At 39.9% G+C, this 19,002-nt stretch overlaps 1 protein-coding gene across 5 annotated transcripts in view; it reads left to right on the top strand.

The window, feature by feature from the left end:
* LOC128660070 (uncharacterized) overlaps positions 1 to 19,002 on the top strand; it is a 124,996-nt gene that overhangs the window by 98,658 nt on the left and 7,336 nt on the right. For all 5 annotated transcript variants that reach the window (XM_053713682.1, XM_053713680.1, XM_053713681.1 and 2 more), the window contains one exon: positions 15,334 to 15,410. In XM_053713682.1, the coding sequence (XP_053569657.1) occupies positions 15,334 to 15,381 (48 nt within the window). In that variant the 3' untranslated portion in view covers positions 15,382 to 15,410. The remainder of the gene's footprint in view (positions 1 to 15,333; positions 15,411 to 19,002) is intronic.

The following is a 19,002-nucleotide window of genomic DNA, read 5'->3' as shown; positions in this document are numbered from 1 at the left end:
CAGTTGATCATCCAATCTGCCCAATACTATATTTACTGCCCAAAATCCATAAGTCCCTCGAAGATCCCCCCGGCAGACCTATTGTGTCTGCCAGGGGATCATTGATGCAACCCTTAGCAGAATTCATTGATTTCTACCTACAACCAGTGGTTCAAAACACTCAGTCCCATCTCAGAGATTCCTCTGAACTCATTAAACTACTGAAAGACTTTGATAATCTGGCCCCTACTGACACTCTAGTTACTATGGACGTAGTAAGTTTATACACGGTGATACCCCATGGGCATGGTATCAACATGGTACGACAAATCCTGATTGACAACCCACTATATACTGGTCCACCTGTGGAATTTCTGCTGCATCTGATGGAGTTCTGCCTGGAGAAAAACTATTTTCGATTTGAAAACGAGTACTTCTTACAAGTTATGGGCACTGCGATGGGGTCAAATATGGCCCCATCGTATGCTAACATTTATATGGCGATGTATGAAAAATACAATATATTCTCCAGGCAGAACCCCATCAAAATGTATCGCAGATACATAGACGATGTCTTCTTGATTTGGGGTGATACCCCTGAAAAACTTATTGAGTGGGTTGAAAGATTAAACACCCTTAACTCCACGATTAAATTTAAAATGGAACATAATAACAATCAGATTCATTTTCTTGACCTGGAAATTTTCAGAGTAATAACACCTAATGGTGATAAATTGCACACCACCTTGTTCAATAAACCCACTGATAAGAATTCTATACTCCATTACCAGAGTTTCCACCCTAGATTCCAGAGAGATGGTGTTAGCTCCTCACAACTCCTGCGGGTCGTCCGGAACAACACGGATGACTCCCGAAAAGAGAGACAGCTTGAAGAAATGTCACAAAAATTTCTGAGCAGAGGATATCCACCTATGCTAATAGATCAACAAAAGAGTGAAGCCATACAGCTCACCCAGAATGACACTATCCCGAAACGGACAGTAACGGAACAACCTAAACGGATGAACTTTGTAACTACTTACACTCCGGGATCAGGAATGCTTCAGAATGTGATAAGGAAGAATTGGATGATGATCTCCAAGGACACTAGTCTACCTTTTGTGGATGCTCCGGTACCCCGGGTGGTATACAAGCGAGCAAGTAACCTCAGGGATCTACTAGTACTCAGTGATCCCACACACTGCTATGAAAAACAGACATGGCTCACAAGAGGGAAACCAGGATGTTACAAATGTGGCAATTGTGTCACTTGCAACAATCTCATTGCTGGGACATCATTTCAACATCCCCATAACAACAAAAGATACAAAATAAGACATCGATTATCCTGCACATCGGAATATGTGGTGTACGCCATTATTTGCCCATGTTCCAAATTCTACATAGGCAAAACAGTGACAGCGTTCAAAGAACGTTTGGCTAACCATAAAACAGCAATTCGTCAAGCAATAGAAAAAGGTCGATCTGAACAACCGGTTGCGCGACATTTTGCAACTGCAGGACACTCTGTTTCCTCTTTGCGAGTGATGCTGATTGACCATGTGCCCCACAACAGACGTGGTGGTGACAGAGGACTGGCACTATTAAGAATGGAATCCCGTTGGATCTTCACACTGGACACAGTTGCCCCTCGAGGCCTGAATGTCAACATAGACTTTGGCTGTTGGTATAAACACAAATGAGATGTGAAGAATTGGGAGTCATCCAGGACTTAATTTCTACCTACTCCTCTGGCATGATGCAATGTATACCTGCCTAAATATCCAGGGGGCTTGAGATTGTTTTTCTTTCATGTAATTAACAAGAGTCCATGAGCTAGTGACGTATGGGATATACATTCCTACCAGGAGGGGCAAAGTTTCCCAAACCTTAAAATGCCTATAAATACACCCCTCACCACACCCACAAATCAGTTTTACAAACTTTGCCTCCAAGGGAGGTGGTGAAGTAAGTTTGTGCTAGATTCTACGTTGATATGCGCTCCGCAGCAAGTTGGAGCCCGGTTTTCCTCTCAGCGTGCAGTGAATGTCAGAGGGATGTGAGGAGAGTATTGCCTATTGAATGCAGTGATCTCCTTCTACGGGGTCTATTTCATAAGGTTCTCTGTTATCGGTCGTAGAGATTCATCTCTTACCTCCCTTTTCAGATCGACGATATACTCTTATATTTACCATTACCTCTACTGATTCTCGTTTCAGTACTGGTTTGGCTTTCTACAAACATGTAGATGAGTGTCCTGGGGTAAGTAAGTCTTATTTTCTGTGACACTCTAAGCTATGGTTGGGCACTTTATTTATAAAGTTCTAAATATATGTATTCAAACATTTATTTGCCTTGACTCAGAATGTTCAACTTCCCTTATTTTCAGACAGTCAGTTTCATATTTGGGATTATGCATTGAATTATCATATTTTTCTTACCTCAAAAATTTGACTTTTTTCCCTGTGGGCTGTTAGGCTCGCGGGGGCTGAAAATGCTTCATTTTATTGCGTCATTCTTGGCGCGGACTTTTTTGGCGCAAAAATTCTTTTCCGTTTCCGGCGTCATACGTGTCGCCGGAAGTTACGTCATTTTTTGACGTTATTTTGCGCCAAAAATGTCGGCGTTCCGGATGTGGCGTCATTTTTTGGCGCCAAAAGCATTTAGGCGCCAAATAATGTGGGCGTCTTATTTGGCGCTAAAAAAAATGGGCGTCGCTTTTGTCTCCACATTATTTCAGTCTCATTTTTCATTTGCTTCTGGTTGCTAGAAGCTTGATATTTGGCATTCTTTCCCATTCCTGAAACTGTCTTATAAGGAATTTGATCTATTTTGCTTTATATGTTGTTTTTTTCTCTTACATATTGCAAGATGTCCTCACGTTGCATCTGAGCCAGAAGATACTACAGGAAAATCACTGCCTGCTGGATCTACCAAAGCTAAGTGTATCTGCTGTAAATTTTTGGTAGCTATTCCTCCAGCTGTTGTTTGTAATAATTGTCATGACAAAACTTGTTAAAGCAGATAATATTTCCTTTAGTAATGTACCATTGCCTGTTGCAGTTCCCCTCAAACATCTAAGGTGCAGAATGTTCCTGATAACATAAGAGATTTTGTTTCTGAATCCATAAAGAAGGCTTTGTCTGTTATTTCTCCTTCTAGGTAAACGTTAAAAGACTTTTTAAATCTTCTCTCTCTACAGATGAATTTTTAAATGAACACCATCATTCTGATTCTTTGGACTCTTCTGGTTCAGAGGATTCTATCTCAGAGATTGATGCTGATAAATCTTCATATTTATTTAAGATGGAATTTATTCGCTCTTTTACTTAAAGAAGTACTAATTGCTTTAGAAATAGAGGATTCTAGTCCTCTTGATACTAATTCTATACGTTTGGATAAGGTTTTTAAAGCTCCTGCGGTTATTCCAGAAGTTTTTCCTGTTCCTAATGCTATTTCTGCAGTGATTTCCAAAGAATGGGATAAATTGGGTAATTCATTTACTCCTTCTAAACGTTTTAAGCAATTATATCCTGTTCCGTCTGACAGGTTAGAATTTTGGGACAAAATCCCTAAAGTTGATGGGGCTATTTCTACCCTTGCTAAACGTACTACCATTCCTACGTCAGATGGTACCTCGTTTAAGGATCCTTTAGATAGAAAAATTGAATCCTTTCTAAGAAAGCTTATCTGTGTTCAGGTAATCTTCTTAGACCTGCTATATCATTGGCTGATGTTGCTGCAGCTTCAACTTTTTGGTTGGAAACCCTAGCGCAACAAGTAGCAAATCGTGATTCTCATGATATTATTATTCTTCTTCAGCATGCTAATAATTTTATCTGTGATGCCATTTTTGTTATTATTAGAGCTTTATGGCTTAAGACTTGGAATGCTGATATGGCTTCTAAATCAACTCTACTTTCCATTTCTTTCCAGGGAAACAAATTATTTGGTTCTCAGTTGGATTCTATTATTTCAACTGTTACTGGTGGGAAAGGAACTTTTTTACCACAGGATAAAAAATCTAAAGGTAAAAACAGGGCTAACAATCGTTTTCGTTCCTTTCGTTTCAACAAAGAACAAAAGCCTGATCCTTCGTCCTCAGGAGCAGTTTCAGTTTGGAAACCATCTCCAGTCTGGAATAAATCCAAGCCTGCTAGAAAGGCAAAGCCTGCTTCTAAGTTCACATGAAGGTACGGCCCTCATTCCAGTTCAGCTGGTAGGGGGCAGGTTACGTTTTTTCAAAGAAATTTGGATCAATTCTGTTCACAATCTTTGGATTCAGAGCATTGTTTCAGAAGGGTACAGAATTGGTTTCAAGATGAGACCTCCTGCAAAGAGATTTTTTCTTTCCCGTGTCCCAGTAAATCCAGTGAAAGCTCAAGCATTTCTGAATTGTGTTTCAGATCTAGAGTTGGCTGGAGTAATTATGCCAGTTCCAGTTCCGGAACAGGGGATGGGGTTTTATTCAAATCTCTTCATTGTACCAAAGAAGGAGAATTCCTTCAGACCAGTTCTGGATCTAAAATTATTGAATCGTTATGTAAGGATACCAACGTTCAAGATGGTAACTGTAAGGACTATATTGCCTTTTGTTCAGCAAGGGAATTATATGTCCACAATAGATTTACAGGATGCATATCTGCATATTCCGATTCATCCAGATCATTTTCAGTTCCTAAGATTCTCTTTTCTAGACAAGCATTACCAATTTGTGGCTCTACCGTTTGGCCTTGCTACAGCTCCAAGAATTTTCACAAAGATTCTCGGTGCCCTTCTGTCTGTAATCAGAGAACAGGGTATTGTGGTATTTCCTTATTTGGACGATATCTTGGTACTTGCTCAGTCTTTACATTTAGCAGAGTCTCATACGAATCGACTTGTGTTGTTTCTTCAAGATCATGGTTGGAGGATCAATTTACCAAAAGTTCTTTGATTCCTCACACAAGGGTAACCTTTCTGGGTTTCCAGATAGATTCAGTGTCCATGACTCTGTCTTTAACAGACAAGAGACGTCTAAAATTGATTACAGCTTGTCGAAACCTTCAGTCTCAATCATTCCCTTCGGTAGCCTTATGCATGGAAATTCTAGGTCTTATGACTGCTGCATCGGACGCGATCCCCTTTGCTCGTTTTCACATGCGACCTCTTCAGCTCTGTATGCTGAACCAATGGTGCAGGGATTACACGAAGATATATCAATTAATATCTTTAAAACCGATTGTTCGACACTCTCTAACGTGGTGGACAGATCACCATCGTTTAATTCAGGGGGCTTCTTTTGTTCTTCCGACCTGGACTGTAATTTCAACAGATGCAAGTCTCACAGGTTGGGGAGCTGTGTGGGGATCTCTGACGGCACAGGGAGTTTGGGAATCTCAGGAGGTGAGATTACTGATCAATATTTTGGAACTCCGTGCAATTTTCAGAGCTCTTCAGTTTTGGCCTCTTCTGAAGAGAGAATCGTTCATTTGTTTTCAGACAGACAATGTCACAACTGTGGCATACATCAATCATCAAGGAGGGACTCACAGTCCTCTGGCTATGAAAGAAGTATCTCGAATTTTGGTTTGGGCTGAATCCAGCTCCTGTCTAATCTCTGCGGTTCATATCCCAGGTGTAGACAATTGGGAAGCGGATTATCTCAGTCGCCAAACGTTGCATCCGGGCGAATGGTCTCTTCACCCAGAGGTATTTCTTCAGATTGTTCAAATGTGGGGGCTTCCAGAGATAGATCTGATGGCCTCTCATCTAAACAAGAAACTTCCCAGGTATCTGTCCAGATCCCGGGATCCTCAGGCGGAGGCAGTGGATGCATTATCACTTCCTTGGAAGTATCATTCTGCCTATATCTTTCCGCCTCTAGTTCTTCTTCCAAGAGTAATCTCCAAGATTCTGAGGGAATGCTTGTTTGTTCTGCTAATAGCTCCGGCATGGCCTCACAGGTTTTGGTATGCGGATCTTGTCCGGATGGCATCTTGCCAACCATGGACTCTTCCGTTAAGACCAGACCTTCTGTCGCAAGGTCCTTTTTTCCATCCGGATCTGAAATCCTTAAATTTAAAGGTATGGAGATTGAACGCTTGATTCTTAGTCAAAGAGGTTTCTCTGACTCTGTGATTGATACTATGTTACAGGCTCGTAAATCTGTATCTAGAGAGATATATTTTAGAGTCTGGAAGACTTATATTTCTTGGTGTCTTACTCATCATTTTTCTTGGTATTCTTTTAGAATTCCGAGAATATTACAATTTCTTCAGGATGGTTTAGATAAGGGTTTGTCCGCAAGTTCCTTGAAAGGACAAATCTCTGCTCTTTCTGTTCTTTTTCACAGAAAGATTGCTATTCTTCCTGATATTCATTGTTTTGTACAAGCTTTGGTTCGTATAAAACCTGTCATTAAGTCAATTTCTCCTCCATGGAGTTTGAATTTGGTTCTGGGAGCTCTTCAAGCTCCTCCGTTTGAACCTATGCATTCATTGGACATTAAATTGCTTTCTTGGAAAGTTTTGTTCCTTTTGGCCATCTCTTCTGCCAGAAGAGTTTCTGAATTATCTGCTCTTTCTTGTGAGTCTCCTTTTCTGATTTTTCATCAGGATAAGGCAGTGTTGCGAACTTCTTTTGAATTTTTACCTAAAGTTGTGAATTCCAACAACATTAGTAGAGAAATCGTGGTTCCTTCATTATGTCCTAATCCTAAGAATTCTAAGGAGAAATCGTTACATTCTTTGGATGTTGTTAGAGCTTTGAAATATTATGTTGAAGCTACTAAATCTTTCCGAAAGACTTCTAGTCTATTTGTAATCTTTTCTGGTTCTAGAAAAGGCCAGAAAGCTTCTGCCATTTCTTTGGCATCCTGGTTGAAATCTTTAATTCATCTTGCCTATGTTAAATTGGGTAAGACTCCGCCTCAGAGGATTACAGCTCATTCTACTAGGTCAGTTTCTACTTCCTGGGCGTTTAGGAATGAAGCTTCAGTGGATCAGATTTGCAAAGCAGCGACTTGGTCCTCTTTGCATACTTTTACTAAATTCTACCATTTTGATGTATTCTCTTCTTCTGAAGCAGTTTTTTGGTAGAAAGGTACTTCAGGCAGTGGTTTCGGTTTGAATCTTCTGCTTATGTTTTTCATTAAACTTTATTTTGGGTGTGGATTATTTTCAGCAGGAATTGGCTGTCTTTATTTTATCCCTCCCTCTCTAGTGACTCTTGTGTGGAAAGATCCACATCTTGGGTATTCATTATCCCATACGTCACTAGCTCATGGACTCTTGTTAATTACATGAAAGAAAACATAATTTATGTAAGAACTTACCTGATAAATTCATTTCTTTCATATTAACAAGAGTCCATGAGGCCCACCCTTTTTTGTGGTGGTTATGATTTTTTTGTATAAAGCACAATTATTCCAATTCCTTATTTTATATGCTTCGCACTTTTTTTCTTATCACCCCCACTTCTTGGCTATTCGTTAAACTGATTTGTGGGTGTGGTGAGGGGTGTATTTATAGGCATTTTAAGGTTTGGGAAACTTTGCCCCTCCTGGTAGGAATGTATATCCCATACGTCACTAGCTCATGGACTCTTGTTAATATGAAAGAAATGAATTTATCAGGTAAGTTCTTACATAAATTATGTTTTTATGCCCTCACCTGCTACCTCCCCACATGCCTTGATACCATGAGTATAGAGGGCTGTGTTATTAGTTTTTTATACTTTGGGTTCCGGTAGCGCTATTTACTTTATAAGCTACATATTAGGTTTGTCTTAATGTTGCATATAGATAGATACCTATTCCTTTATTGTATTTGTATATAGGGGTATTCAGATCACTGTTTGATTAATTGATATGTTTCCCATCAGAGGCTTACCCGCCAGCGCACCCGCACAGTACATTTGTGTATGCTTTGTCTCCATGGTTACGCATGTTTCCGTGGTTACACACAGGACGGCGGTAACGTGATGACGTCACGTGACGCCCACATTGAGCCCGGCAATAAGCTGTTTAGGTCTGTGTGAGTGGATGTGCCGCGGTTACTCTCTCTGATTGGTCTATCACTTGGGCTGGGTGGGTATTTAAGGTTAGTTTGTGTTCTAGTTTTTCACATTTGGTTTTGTACACCATTGACAAAGGCTCGTGTGTGAGCCGAAACGTTTGGTAATCAACTTTGCCAATAAACCGGAGTGTTTTGAAAAAACCTGTGTGCCTGCTTCTTTTGGGTCCTTGCTGCAACACGGAGTCCGTCCGTGGGATCCATAACTGCTTTACTATATATATATATATATATATATATATATATATATATATATATATATATATATATATATATATATAATATATATATATATATTAATTAGGGTTGCACCGATACCATTTTTTTATGACCGAGTACAAGTACCGATACTTGTTTTCAAATACTCGCCGATACCAATTACCGATAGTTTACCAAGCACAATACAGACTAATTATTTAAGATTCTTTCTTTATAATTATAGAGGACTGTAATTCAAAAGACATTATGAAATAATAAAACGGTTTTATTTGTCAAAAGTTTACTGAACATGTTTATAAATAAAAAATATTACAATAAAATATTACATTTAAAGGGGTGATGCAATTGGGTTGTAGGGCTGTTATATAACATCAATCTGACATTTGTATGGAGGTTCGACTCTAAGTTGAACAGTCTTTCACTTTCCACCATACTGCATGGGGCAGAAAGATATTTTTGGGCCATTTTAGCCAGAGCTGGAAATTTGTTTATTAACTGCCCAGTACTTCAGGGGTTTGTCTGAACGAGGTACAGTGATCTCTACTACAATAATACAAATAACAGCAATTTGTATTGGCAAAACAGTAGTAAACAATTTTTAGTTTAGTCTCCACTTCAGTTTAAAATGAAATGAGAAAATGCAGTTTGAAAAAACGCCACAAGGTAGCATATGGGTAGGAAGTGGAGGTATCGGTTTAAGTATCGGTGCATTTGCACGAGTACAAGTACTCATGCAAATACTTGGTATCGGTACCGATACTAGTATCGGTGCAACCCTAATATATATATATATATATATATATATATATATATAGAAATGTCCAGCAAAGTGCACTCCAGATCCTATATGTATGAGCCTTGGGTGCTTAAAGCCACAATAATAATACCATCAAAACAAGCAGCACTCCAAAGGTCTTATATCCATATGTCACCTTTATTAAGTGAACGTTTTCGGGCTACAAAAAACCCGTCCTCAGACTTACAAGGTTATGCAAACTTACCACCACGCTGTGTTATATCCACCACCAAACAATGAACTACGCTCTCCACGTTAGATGCGCCTCCCCTGCGAGTGACGTCATCGGCCGTGGCAACGTAACAGGGACTAAAATAAAATGAACACATTTAGACAAATAATCAATACACAAATAAACTAACATAGGCAATACGCATCCTGATATAATATAGGACAATAGAAAAAATGGAAAAAATGGCATCTAATAATGTTATGCAGTTCCTAGTGCCGTACCACACATGTCCCGTCGGTTACCATAGCAACCTATATCAACAATGCAGCACATTCAATGCGGCATATGTGGAGGGCAACATAAGAACTACAAACATATTGGTTATAGCATACAGCAACCAAAGGCATTGCTACAATAGACAATCTATATATGCAAGTACTATAATCAATATCACAACATACTAACAAAGGCCAATTTTATAATCAGCCCTACTAGATAACAGACGGCCCAAGAATTACCATATAGGTATAAAGCATAGGGGTAAAACAGTTTTGTCTATCCAAACTAATATAGGTTGCTAAATAATTTAGAATTAACTCTATTAATTAACTATATGCCATACCAAAATAGAATAAGTGAGTTAAAAGTAAACCCTATACTAAAAATAAAAATAATTAGAATGATTCAGGACTCTCAACAGAGACATCCATTTTCAGCAGAGACTTATAAGAACACATGCCAGTCCAACTGAGTATTGAGTCCATAGGGAACCAGAGTATTCAACTCAAATGTCCATTTGGCTTCCCTTTGTAGCAGCATACGGTTCCTATCTCCTCCTCTTGATAATGGCGGTACATGGTCAATGATCGTGTATTTGAGATCCATAACATTATGCTTCATTTCCAAAAAATGTCTGGCTACTGGTTGTTCCGATGCCCCTTTCTTAATCGCTGTCTTAATAGCAGATCGATGATTTGCCATACGTGTACGTAGGTCATCTGTGGTCTTCCCTACATAATATAATCCACAAATACAGTGTAAGAGGTACACTATATGTTTAGTGGTACACGTCAGGCGGAATCTGTGTTTATACATTTTGCGTTTGTGTGGATGAGTGAAGCATGATCCAGTTATCAATCCTCCACAAGTAGTGCAACCAAGACATCGAAATACACCTGGTTTTTTTATGTCCAACCATGTAGATGTTTTGTAGCTTTGTACAGGGTCAGTGTTAATCAGTAAGTCCCGCAAGGACTTCGACCTTCTGTAACCCACCCTGGGTGGTTGTGAGTTATACAGAGGTAAGGATTTATCAGTATTGATGATCTTCCAATGCTTGTTTAAGATATCCATTAAGGGACCCTTATCCCCTGTAAAGGTAGTCACAAATGTCATTCTTCCATCCTCAATCTTAGGATCTCTATCTGGAATTTGACAAATATTGTCACATTGTTCTTTCAACAATTTATAAGGATAACTCCTTGTTCTAAACCGCTGTACCATCTCTTTCAATTGTAAATCTCTGTTACCTATTTCCGAGTTGTTCCTACTCACTCTCAGCAATTGCGATTTCGGCAATGCTCTCTTCAATGCCGGAGGATGGCAACTGGTGTAATGTAATAGGGAATTTCTGTCAGTTTCCTTTCTGTACAGTGTCGACTGGATTTTCCCATTCCCTTTATATAATCTAACATCCAGGAAATCGATTTGTGTTTTACTATGCACCATTTTGAACTTCAGAGCTACATTAGCCTCATTCAATTGTTGAAACCAAGTCTCCAGGCCCTCCAAAGTACCAGACCAAATGAGAAACAGGTCATCTATATACCTCTTAAAAAATCGGATGTTTTTGACCTGAAACAATGTCGTCCCAAACTCTTCAAAATGGGCCATAAACAAATTGGCATACGATGGGGCCATATTCGACCCCATCGCCGTCCCTGGTCGAATATGGCCCCATCGTATGCCAATTTGTTTATGGCCCATTTTGAAGAGTTTGGGACGACATTGTTTCAGGTCAAAAACATCCGATTTTTTAAGAGGTATATAGATGACCTGTTTCTCATTTGGTCTGGTACTTTGGAGGGCCTGGAGACTTGGTTTCAACAATTGAATGAAAATGAAATTTTATTTTAGTCCCTGTTACGTTGCCACGGCCGATGACGTCACTCGCAGGGGAGGCGCATCTAACGTGGAGAGTGTAGTTCATTGTTTGGTGGTGGATATAACACAGCGTGGTGGTAAGTTTGCATAACCTTGTAAGTCTGAGGACGGGTTTTTTGTAGCCCGAAAACGTTCACTTAATAAAGGTGACATATGGATATAAGACCTTTGGAGTGCTGCTTGTTTTGATGGTATATATATATATATATATATATATATAATTTTTTTTTCTTATTTTTTTTTATTTAGAATTTATATCTATAATATTTTTTTAATTATTAACTAATTCTTCATTCATGTGCACTAACCTGACACCATGTTAGACCTAAAGCGTGAAATACGAATCACGTTATGCATATTTTATACATTTTTATTACAGTATTATTAAATATATATTTCTATATATATATATATCTGATCATGTTAATGTAAAATATATATGTATACCTACATATCGATTGGAATAGATATATTGGCTTAGGTAAATACAGAGATATATATAGGAATACAGGCGTACCTCAGAGATATTGCGGGTTTGGTTACAGACCACCGCAATAAAGTGAGTCATACTAATTTTCTTGTTTCCCAGTGCATATAAAAGTTATTTTATTTTACTATATTGTAGTCTATTAAGTGTGCGATATTATGTATAAATAAAATGTATATACCTTAATTTTAAAAAAATACTTAATTGTTAAAAAATGCCACCCATCATCTGGTGGTGGGTATATATAGGTATGTATTTGTGTATTCATTAAAGAGTTTATATGTGTTTATTTGTTGGAAAAATGGCATTGACTCCAATAGACTCGCTCAAAACAGGGTTGCCACAAACCTTCAATTTGTGAAAAAGAGCATTATCTGTGAAGCGCAATAAAGCGAAGCGCAATAAAACGATGCATGCCTGTATATATTTACAATGATGATAATATATTTCTGTATGTGAAGAATGTTAAATATGAATGTAACTGTAATTTTAAATGCATTTATGTTGTGCTTAGTGCAACATTTTTTAATACACTGACCTCTATGCAAGTTTTCAGTCACGTTAAACCGTCGATTTGGATATGATCACTTGTGATGTCAGATCAGATTTAACCCCTTAGTGACCAGAGCACTTTTCCATTTTCTGTCCGTTTGGGACCAAGGCTATTTTTACATTTTTGCGGTGTTTGTGTTTAGCTGTAATTTTCTTCTTACTCATTTACTGTACCCACACATATTATATACCGTTTTTCTCGCCATTAAATGGACTTTCTAAAGATACCATTATTTTCATCATATCTTATAATTTACTATAAAAAAAATGATAAAATATGAGGAAAAATGGAAAAAAACACACTTTTTCTAACTTTGACCCCCAAAATCTGTTACATATCTAAAACCACCAAAAAACACCCATGCTAAATAGTTTCTAAATTTTGTCCTGAGTTTAGAAATACCCAATGTTTACATGTTCTTTGCTTTTTTTGCAAGTTATAGGGCCATAAATACAAGTAGCACTTTGCTATTTCCAAACCATTTTTTTCCAAAATTAGCGCTAGTTACATTAGAACACTGATATCTTTCAGGAATCCCTGAATATCCCTTGACATGTATATATTTTTTTTTAGTAGACATCCCAAAGTATTGATCTAGGCCAATTTTGGTATATTTTCATACCACCATTTCACCGCCAAATGCGATCAAATACAAAAAATTGTTCACTTTTTCACAAATTTTTTCACAAACTTTAGGTTTCTCACTGAAATCATTTACAAACAGCTTGTGCAATTATGGCATAAATGGTTGTAAATTCTTCTCTGGGATCCCTTTGTTCAGAAATAGCACACATATATGGCTTTGGCGTTGCTTTTTGGTAATTAGAAGGCCGCTAAATGCCACTGCGCACCACAAGTGTATCATGCCCAGCAGTTAAGGGGTTAATTAGGGAGCTTTTAGGGAGCTTGTAGGGTTAATTTTAGCTTTAGTGTAGTGTAGTAGACAACCCCAAGTATTGATCTAGGCACATTTTGGTATATTTCATGCCACCATTTCACCGCCAAATGCGATCAAATTAAAAAAAACGTAAAATTTTTCACAATTTTAGGTTTCTCACTGAAATCATTTACAAACAGCTTGTGCAATTATGGCACAAATGGTTGTAAATGCTTGTCTGGGATCCCCTTTGTTCAGAAATAGCAGACATATATGACTTTGGCGTTGCTTTCTGGTAATTAGAAGGCCACTAAATCCTGTTGTGCCTCACACGTGTATTATGGCTAGCAGTGAAAGGGTTAATTAGGGAGTTTGTAGTGAGCTTGCAGGGTTAATTTTAGCTTTAGTGTAGAGATCAGCCTCCCATCTGACACATCCCACCCCCTGATCCCTCCCAAACAGCTCCCTTCCCTCCCCCACCCCACAATTGTCCCCGCCATCTTAAGTACTGGCAGAAAGTCTGCCAGTACTAAAATAAAAGGGTTTTTTAAAAAAAAATGAATTTTTTTTTTAGCATATTTACATATGCTATTGTGTAGGATCCCCCCCTTAGCCCCAACCTCCCTGATCCCCCCAAAACCGCTCTCTAACCCTCCCCTCTGCCTTATTGGGGGCCATCTTGGGTACTGGCAGCTGTCTGCCAGTACCCAGTTTACAATAAAAAGTGCTTTTTTTTGTGTTTTTTTTGTTTTTTTCTGTAGTGTAGCTTCCCCCACCCCCCACAGACAAACCCCCACCACCTTGCTGATTGTTTAAATTTTATTTTTGATATATTTTTTATTTCCCCATTTTCTGCAGTGTAGCGGTTCCCACCCGCTCCCTCCCCGTGCACGTGCCCGCCCCCACCCTCCCGTGCACTGCGCGCGCGCCCGTGCGCTGCCCCCAGCCACCCCCGCCCCACGATCCCGCCCCCCTTCACATCCACATGGCCATTGATGGCCGCCACCCGCCTCCCAGTCCGGCTCCCACCCACCAACGCAGGTAGCCACCGATCTCCGGTGCAGAGAGGGCCACAGAGTGGCTCTCTCTGCACCGGATGACTTAAAAAGGTTATTGCAGGATGCCTCCATATCGAGGCATCACTGCAATAACCGGAAAGCAGCTGGAAGCGAGCAGGATCGCTTCCAGCTGCTTTCCACACTGAGGACGTGCAGGGTACGTTCTCAGGCATTAACTGCCTTTTTTCTGAGGACGTACCCTGCACGTCCTCAGTCGTTAAGGGGTTAAAGGTACACGAAACCCCAAAATTAGATCAGTATCTGTACATATCTGTACATATTCTTCTTTATAGTAGTGTCTATTACATGCAGTTATATGACAACTGGTGTACACTGTCCCTTTAAAAGTGCACACAGTTTTACCTCGAGTTAGTGAGGAATTGGAACAGTCCTTTTTGCATTCGAATGTTCCATTAAGTAAATGACTATTTTGGCAGATTTTTAACATTTCTAAAATCCTCATCATAAATGGTAGGATTATTGTATAAGCCTGGGAAAAGCTCAAGTCTAAAAGAATGTAGATAATTTAGTACCAGTTGCCTGTCACGTTTTATCAGCGTCCAGTTGCACTGTATTTAAATAATCTAATGATTTCTGCCTTTCAGAAGTCGTTTCTGCTGATCCTGACTAAAAATGCATCTGGTTACCCAAAACACTTAACGTATCTCATAGTGCACCAAAACAATTGTACAGTGACGCTGCTAGAATAAGAGATATACAGAGACAGTCTATAACAATATCAGGAACAGATTATTGGGAAATAAAGTCTACTTTTTGTCTCTCAGTAGCTCAGTCATGTGACGTGTACGGCTGATGTTTTGATGGAGTTATTTTTAGGTCTAGAAAATAGTTTATTTGTGAAAGTTTAGTAAGTAGATGTCTCAGGAACTGTGAGAAACTTGGTTAAATGACTGCATTTTATTGAATCTGATAATGGTTAAAACCTGCAATTTTTATTCTTTACATTTTCTTTAGAAACTTACTCTTTCTGAAAATGTGGATTTAGCTGAAAAGGCAGCGTAAGGCAAGAACAGCGTATGATGTGCATAGAGGTAATAATATCATGTTAATGTCCTTAACTAATGGAAATGTCTTTAAATGATCATGCATATTTAAATACACTTAATTCTGATCCCCTGGCCCTGCAGCCCATCTGTCATTACATGGCAAATCAGACTCCTGTCCCTGTGTCTGCTACATGCCAAATCAGACTCCTGTCCCTGTGTCTGCTACATGCCAAATCAGACTCCTGTCCCTGTGTCTGCTACATACCACACCAGACTCCTGTCCCTGCAGTCCCTGTCTGCTACATGCCAAATCAGACTCCTGTCCCTGCTACATACCACACCAGACTCCTGTCCCTGTCTGCTACATGTCACATCAGACCCCTGTCCCTGCAGTCCCTGTCTGCTACATGCCAAATCAGACTCCTGTCCCTGTGTCTGCTACATACCACACCAGACTCCTGTCCCTGCATTCCCTGTCTGCTACATGTCACATCAGACCCCTGTCCCTGCAGCCCTTGTGTCTGCTTAATGTCACATCAGACCCCTGTCCCTGCAGTCTCTGTGTCTGCTACATGTCACATCAGACTCCTGTCCCTGCATCCCCTGTGTGTGCTACATGTCACATCAGACTCCTGTCCCTGTGTCTGCTACATGTCACATCAGACTCCTGTCCCTGTGTCTGCTACATGTCACATCAGACTCCTGTCCCTGTGTCTGCTACATGTCACATCAGACTCCTGTCCCTGTGTCTGCTACATGTCACATCAGACTCCTGTCCCTGTGTCTGCTACATGTCACATCAGACTCCTGTCCCTGTGTCTGCTACATGTCACATCAGACTCCTGTCCCTGTGTCTGCTACATGTCACATCAGACTCCTGTCCCTGTGTCTGCTACATGTCACATCAGACTCCTGTCCCTGTGTCTGCTACATGTCACATCAGACTCCTGTCCCTGTGTCTGCTACATGTCACATCAGACTCCTGTCCCTGTGTCTGCTACATGTCACATCAGACTCCTGTCCCTGCAGCCCCTGTGTCTGCTACATACCACATCAGACCCCTGTCCCTGCTACATACCACATCAGACTTCTGTCCCTGCAGCCCCTGTGTCTGCTACATACCACATCAGACCCCTGTCCCTGCTACATACCACATCAGACCCCTGTCCCTGCAGCCCCTGTGTCTGCTACTTACCACATCAGACTTCTGTCCCTGCAGCCCCTGTGTCTGCTACATACCACATCAGACTCCTGTCCCTGCAACCCCTGTCCCTGCTACATGTCACATCAGACCCCTGTCCCTGCTACATACCACATCAGACCCCTGTCCCTGCTACATGTCACATCAGACCCCTATCCCTGCTACATACCACATCAGACCCCTGTCCCTGCTACATACCACATCAGACCCCTGTCCCTGCAGCCCCTGTGTCTGCTACTTACCACATCAGACTTCTGTCCCTGCAGCCCCTGTGTCTGCTACATACCACATCAGACTCCTGTCCCTGCAGCCCCTGTGTCTGCTACATGTCACATCAGACTTCTGTCCCTGCAGCCCCTGTGTCTGCTACATACCACATCAGACCCCTGTCCCTGCAGCCCCTGTGTCTGCTACATACCACTTCAGACATGCTACATGCCATGCTTGGCAGCTCTTAAAGGGACATAAAATCCAAAAGGTATCTTGCATGATTTAGAAAGAGCATACAATTTACTTCCATTATCTAAGATGCTTCATTCTCTGGTATTATTTGTTAAAAAGCATACCTAGGTAGGCCCAGGAGCAGCAATGCACTACTGGGAGTTAGCTGCTGATTGTTTGCTACACACATATACTTCTTGTAATTGGCTGATATGTTTAGCTACCTCCCAGTAGTGCATTGCTGTTTCTTCAACAAAATATATAAAGAGAATTTAGCAAATTGGAGAGTTGTTTAAAATTGTTTTATCTGAATTCTGAAAGAAAAAAAATAATAATGTCCCTTTAAGTATCTGAAATACCCAAAAGGTGGATAAAATAAAAGTATAATTTATCTACAAAGATTTCCATAATAGAGAATTTTATAGAAAAGAGAATTTGCCCAACTCCTTCTACCCCTTGTGTATTATGATTCGGGGGATTTAAAGGGACACTGAACCCAATTTTTTTCTTTTGTAATTCAGATAGAGCATGCAATTTTAAGCAACTTTCTAATTTGCTCCTATTATCAATTTCTCTTGTTAGGTGTATCCAGTCCACGGATCATCCATTACTTGTGGGATATTCTCCTTCCCAACAGGAAGTTGCAAGAGGATCACCCACAGCAGAGCTGCTATATAGCTCCTCCCCTAACTGCCATATCCAGTCATTCTCTTGCAAGCTCTCAACATAGCTGGAGGTAGTTAGAGGAAAGTGGTAAAATATAGTTAGTTTTTTCTTCAATCAAAAGTTTATTGTTTTTAAATGGTACCGGAGTGTACTATTTTATCTCAGGCAGCATTTAGAAGAAGAATCTGCCTGCGTTTTTCTATAATCTTAGCAGAAGTAACTAAGATCCACTGCCGTTCTCACATATGTCTGAGGAGTGAGGTAACTTCAGAGGGAGAATGGCGTGCAGGGTATCCTGCAATAAGGTATGTGCAGTTAAGTTTTTCTAGGGATGGAATTTGCTAGAAAATGCTGCTGATACCGGATTAATGTAAGTTATAGCCTAAATACAGTGATTTAATAGCGACTAGTATCAGGCTTGCTATCAGAGGTATATACTCTGATTAATGTGCAATATAAAACGTTTGCTGGCATGTTTAATCGTTTTTATATATGCTTTGGTGATAAAACTTATTGGGGCCTAGTTTTTTCCACATGGCTGGCTTTATTTCTGTCTAGAAACAGTTTCCTGAGGCTTTCCACTGTTATAGTATAAAAGTTACAGTTGGTGCAGTTAAAATTACAAACTGTGACATTCAGCTTCCCTCAGCAGTCCCCTGCATGCTATAGGACATCTCTGAAGGGCTCAAAAGGCTTCAAAAGTAGGAGCTGTGGCAGTTGTTATGACTGTTTAAAAAACATATTTTTCGTTTTGTTAATCTGTTTTTTGTATTAAGGGGTTAATCATCCATTTGCAAGTGGGTGCAATGCTCTGCTAACTTGTTACATACACTGTAAAAATTTCGTTAGTTTAACTGCCTTTTTTCACTGTTATTTCAAATTTTGGCAAAATTTGTTTCTCTTAAAGGCACAGTAACGTTTTTTTATATTGCTTGTTAACTTGATTTAAAGTGTTTTCCAAGCTTGCTAGTCTCATTGCTAGTCTGTATAAACATGTCTGACATAGAGGAAACTCCTTGTTCATTATGTTTAAAAGCCATGGTGGAACCCCATAGGAGAATGTGCACTAAATGTATTGATTTCACTTTAAACAATAAAGATCAGCTGTTATCTTTAAAAGAATTATCACCAGAGGATTCTGACGAGGGGGAAGTTATGCCGACTAACTCTCCCCACGTGTCGTACCCTTTGACTCACGCTCAAGGGACTCACGCTAAAATGGCGCCAAGTACATCAAAGACGCCCATAGCGATTACTTTGCAGGACATGGCGGCAATCATGGATAATACCCTGTCAGCGGTATTAGCCAGACTGCCTGAATTCAGAGGA

This window comes from Bombina bombina, chromosome 5 (assembly GCF_027579735.1).
Source record: "Bombina bombina isolate aBomBom1 chromosome 5, aBomBom1.pri, whole genome shotgun sequence".
Taxonomy (NCBI): Eukaryota; Metazoa; Chordata; class Amphibia; order Anura; family Bombinatoridae; genus Bombina; species Bombina bombina.
Note: the sequence above shows the minus strand (reverse complement) of the source record. Positions and strands in the feature narration are given on the sequence as shown.